We start from the raw sequence: 4,803 nt of genomic DNA, 5'->3' as shown, positions 1-4,803 counted from the left end.
TATTTTGAGTTTCAAGTACAAATCTAGCTCAAGTAACTTTAAGGAATTAATTTTTAGTTTCAAAATGTTAACCATTTTAAGCTAATACAACTCAAAAATTTTAAATACAAATGCTTGTAATATCCAAATCTACTGTGTTTTGAATTTGATTTAAAAAAAAAAAGTGCCCAAAATAATTACACTTGTAAAAACATAAGACAGAAAATATAAATTCAAGTTACAGATTTATTGAGTTACTTTGACACAAAAAGCCCAAAGACATAAATCCACCACATTTTATAGGGAATAATGTCAGAAATTTTGGCACAAGGTTACAATATTAGAAATAAAGAATTTCACAACATGTTTTAAGAGTATTCAAATTTGATTAACACATGAGTATGGCCTTTTTATTAAAAAAACAAACAAAAGGAAAAGAAAATCCTGCATTATTAGGTGGGAAAACCGAATGAAAGTAATAGTATAGTGCAGCTAATACACTGAAATATAATTGGTAACCTTTTTAATATGCCAGTACTGTGGTTATGCAAAATGCACATTTGTAGAGTGCAATCACAGTCTCAACAACAAAGCAATAAAATTTTAAATAGAAAAATACTTCTTTAGAGACATAAACAAAGTGTTATAAACCTCCTTAGCGCCTTATGTCAGTTATGAGTAGTTCAGGAGGAACGTTCCTTAAGTGACATTCAAGATCCCACCTAGAAGCCAGAAATGAGATTGTCCTTCATTTTCTCTATAGATTTACAGTTATCTGACTAAAAACACAATCAAAATCAACTAAAACACAAGTGATGATGGGGGGAAAAAAATAAATAAAAATAATAAAATCACCCCTTTTACTTTGGATGTGGCTTTTAGATAATGAAGTATGAAACAGAGTCTGCAAAGATTTCTTTATTCTATTCTCTCTTTTTATAAAAAACTTATCCAGACTTGGAAACATGATAAACTGAATTACTTGCTTTAACAGGCACTTGAGGGCTGTGTAGGAATCCTGGACATTATTCTGCTGCCAAAAGATCATTTTTAAGACTCAGCACTTTGGGCTTCAACTTCCCACCCTCCAGACCCATCAAAACTTTCTGAATAAAGTCAAAAATGTTGGCCAAACATTTTGGGTAGCTTAGGTGCAGGACGTCAGTCAGTCCAAATATTACTAGAAATGCATCAGCCAGGGTGGTGAAAACAATGATCATGTTACCCTCGACCAAAACTGCAGTCTTCTCAGGGCAGAAGAATGTTGCATCGCTGGAATTGGCTCTGATCAGGAGGAGTCCAAGTGGCACTTCACTAATATCTGGTCTATCAGAATGCATCATCTACAGAAAACAAAATTACTACATGTTAGTGCATTCCTATTTCTCTTAGTTTCATCTATACAAGTCACATTTCTGGATTATTACTAGCTCAGAAATCAATTGTTTGAACAACAAAAAAGCCACAACACACCAAGATTTGAGAAAACAAACTGACAAAAATAGTACTTTTAGTAAAGCAAAGTCATACCTCTTCGTAGCAATAACAACAGAAAGTCAATAGGAGTTATATATTTTTTTCATTTGTACAGTGATGTATGGTTGGGCTAGGAACATTATAGAAGGTCTACGCACATTAAAAACATGTAGTGTTTCCATTATGTGACATGGACACTGTTGTAGACAGATCCAAGCATGGAGATGCTTCTCAAACTCTCAAAGTGTCATAATGTTTTGAGAAATCTAAACAAGGATGCTACTAAGATATTGTTCACAACTTTGTCCAAAACTTACATCCCATGTTTTGATGAAGGTAGAGGTGTCTTCGTACAAATAGGCAGAGAGGGCATGAAGCACACCAGCACTTTGGGCATGGATATCAGCTTGTTCCTACATCACAAGAAAATTTTTATTTTAAATTATTGGCTAACCTAGTCAAGAATGGTAATTAAAATTGAAAAATTGATCAAATCAAATGAAGCTCAAAAAACAAGACAAAAACTCACTAACCTGGAGATTATAGCTTCTGAAGAGCTGAGACAGGACATCAGACACGTTCCCTGTGCAAACAGCTTTCTTTCTGAATAAGCTCTGGAGCCGGGGAGCATGTTGGTCCAGCACAGCATAAAAGTGGTTCTTCAGGTGGAGGTTTGTAATCCTGTGGAATTCTGCACAGATCTGAACACACAGGATACATTTGTGTTTACAAGTTTCAATTAGTCTATAAATCTTTGCAAAATACATCAAAATCCTTACACTCCAAAGGCATAATTTGTTCAGACAGGCCAGATAACAGGGGTTGATATAAAATACATCTTGTTAGATACATCTATATACATTCTTACCTGGGACTGGGATTTCAGAGTAGGCCAGCAATCCAGGATCTGACCTACTGGTAGGTCATCATTGATGATCTCTTTGCATTGCAAGGCCAAAGTTGTGAGCATCAGCTTTGTAATCAGGATTCTTTTCACTTTTCTCGACTTCATCTACAATCTGTAGTCTTAGCTGGTCAAGGTAAACAGCATCTTCACCCCTGAAAATTTACTTCTGCCCTGGCATGGACATAACAGTAAAACACAGAAGACAAGACAGACTACACAGAGAACAGAAAAGACACACAACCAAGGAGACACAGATGAAACATAACCAGCCCAGAACTCAACTAAACCTTAACTAATAATAACAACAATACAAGAACTTCACCTCATTTCAATATAACATAAGAAAGCAAAACTACAAAATAAACTCAAAATGCTGGTTCACAGACCCAGCCCCTGACAGATAAAAAACTAAGTCTTTCACTAATGAACACTGGGCATCAGAATAAAATAAAACGAAAAAATAACTGTTTGGTAAATATATTATTGATGGATTCACCCTTAAGCTAACCTAAAATAGACCAGGCACAACAATTTTACAGTTCAGAAGATTCTACATTTCAACTTGGTATACATAACTATTTGCAATGTAAACCAAGTTCTACCGCGTAATTATGTAATGATTATTCACTGCTTTTGTAAGTATGTCCTGTGCCTACAATTTTGCTGCCCCAGTTTTAATATGTACAACTCCAGAGAACTAAACGTAAGTTTTAAGTTCCACTAGTTAGCAAATGGGCTAGCCAATATCAATATCCACGTATGCGCTAAGTGTGAAGCAGCGCAGCAGTGCATATTGATTCAACAATTTAACCACAAGGCAGTTTATAATCTGCAAATCCAGAAATGCCTTCTAAAGACTTCTTTTAAAATAGTAAGAGATTAGAAAAGTTATTAACACATTATTAGTCCCAGGGACTAATAATGTGTTATACTAAATATGAGCGTATTAGCATAATTCATGCAAACACTTTGGGGCCAAGCCGACATGGATAAAACGATGCATGCATGTAATTCTTAAATGCCTGCTAGAGTTGTACATTTATGACGATAAAAACCCATATTACAACGGAGAACTATAGTTTCAGAAAAAATAAAACTTACCACAAAGCGCTCCTGAAGATGCCGCGAAGGCGGTAAATGCAGCTAGCCAAGTGCAGAGGGTTAGCTGTTCCAGTTCAAAAGTCCGTAACATACCATAGCATGCCCTCCTTTATCCAGCGTCAAAGGCAATGCCGCAAAAAACCCGTTGACAAATGTTTTTATTTCTGTTCGGATATTAACGTTCCACAAGTTTCTTTCGGGGTAATGAGCGGGCATTCGCACTCGAAGCGAGGAATCCAAGATGGTTGCCAGCACTTCATAAAGAAACAGGTGGCGCACGTAGGTACGTACGTAGGCACGTAAGTGACGTCAGTGTTAAAACTCAAATTATTTGAGCGCAATGCTAGAAACTAATCAATATATTCAAGTACTGATAACTTGAAAAAACAAAATTGTTCAAACTACTCAAAAAAATAAAGGTGTATGAACTTATAACAGGTTTTTAAGTAGTTGGAACTCATTTCATTTATCAAACTATTACTATTCGGTCTTACAGTGTAACAAATGAATCTTATGCGTAAGCTCAATAAGAAAGATCTGTAATGACTCATCTATCTGCTTTCCTGGGTCCTGTCAAACTCAATACTGACATCGTTACTCAAGTCCAATCATCTTCTTGTCAGCCTTCTTTGAGCTAGTCAGCCTCCACTCCACATGCTTTAAATCTCAGTGCTCTTTTGTCATTCGCCCTTTCAGACTTTCATTTGTGCAATCCACCTCTTCGTCATCTCTGTCTCACTCGAGTCACTTGGAACTCCATTCAAGCTTCCACATTCATCTTCACCACCACCAGCGTCTAGACTCCAGAATTCATGTCCTAAAGCCTATCACAGCTGTAATTCTGGCATGATGGGTCATCAAGGTGTGACTGCCTAATAGATTAATTAATTTCTCTATCTCAACAAATCATGTTCAATTCAATTCAACTTACCTATACAGCGCCGAATCACAACAACATTTGCCTCAGGGCCCTTAATGTTCAGTTCTTCCAAATGATTTCTCCTTATTAAAATCATATAATGATAACAACAGGTAAACTACATGATATAAACTTTACAACACATCACAAGATGTTGAAAGAGGCACAAGGAAAGGTCTCACTGTAAACTCTTTGAAAACAATTATCATATTAACAACAATAATAGTAAGGGATCCCAACATATTAAATGGAGTGGTGAAGTGTTTTCCTACTCTAATGAGCACACATTGTGGTTTATACAGCATGGCCCATTCCTCCTTCACACACACATTCCTGTAAGCATGTTTTTTTTCTATGTCTAAGTGCTTCCAATGGAGCAACTTTCTAAATGTGCCAAATTTTTTAAGTGTCCAGCACATCA

At 36.1% G+C, this 4,803-nt stretch overlaps 1 protein-coding gene across 2 annotated transcripts; it reads right to left on the bottom strand.

Moving 5' to 3' along the window:
• Window positions 1-205: 205 nt before the first annotated feature.
• Window positions 206-3,954, bottom strand: LOC146701169 (uncharacterized). 2 transcript variants are annotated; one of them, XM_085467475.1, is made up of 5 exons: window positions 3,464-3,954; window positions 2,324-2,574; window positions 1,989-2,156; window positions 1,773-1,868; window positions 206-1,322 (listed from the first exon to the last, which is right to left on the bottom strand). In XM_085467475.1, the coding sequence occupies exons 2-5, from the start codon at window positions 2,465-2,467 to the stop codon at window positions 1,005-1,007; spliced, it is 726 nt and encodes a 241-aa protein (XP_085323601.1). In that variant the 5' UTR covers window positions 2,468-2,574; window positions 3,464-3,954; the 3' UTR covers window positions 206-1,004. The 2 variants fall into 2 exon arrangements, with proteins under 2 accessions (XP_085323601.1, XP_085323602.1); XM_085467476.1 differs by lacking the exon at window positions 3,464-3,954 and having other exon boundaries at window positions 2,324-3,352.
• Between the last annotated feature and the right edge of the window lie 849 nt (window positions 3,955-4,803).

The sequence above is a fragment of the Copadichromis virginalis genome, linkage group LG9 (assembly GCF_057382275.1).
Source record: "Copadichromis virginalis isolate Kocher_CV1m ecotype Utaka linkage group LG9, C_Virginalis_male_GT1.1, whole genome shotgun sequence".
In the NCBI taxonomy this organism is placed as follows: domain Eukaryota; kingdom Metazoa; phylum Chordata; class Actinopteri; order Cichliformes; family Cichlidae; genus Copadichromis; species Copadichromis virginalis.
This window is presented reverse-complemented; position numbering and strand designations above follow the sequence as displayed.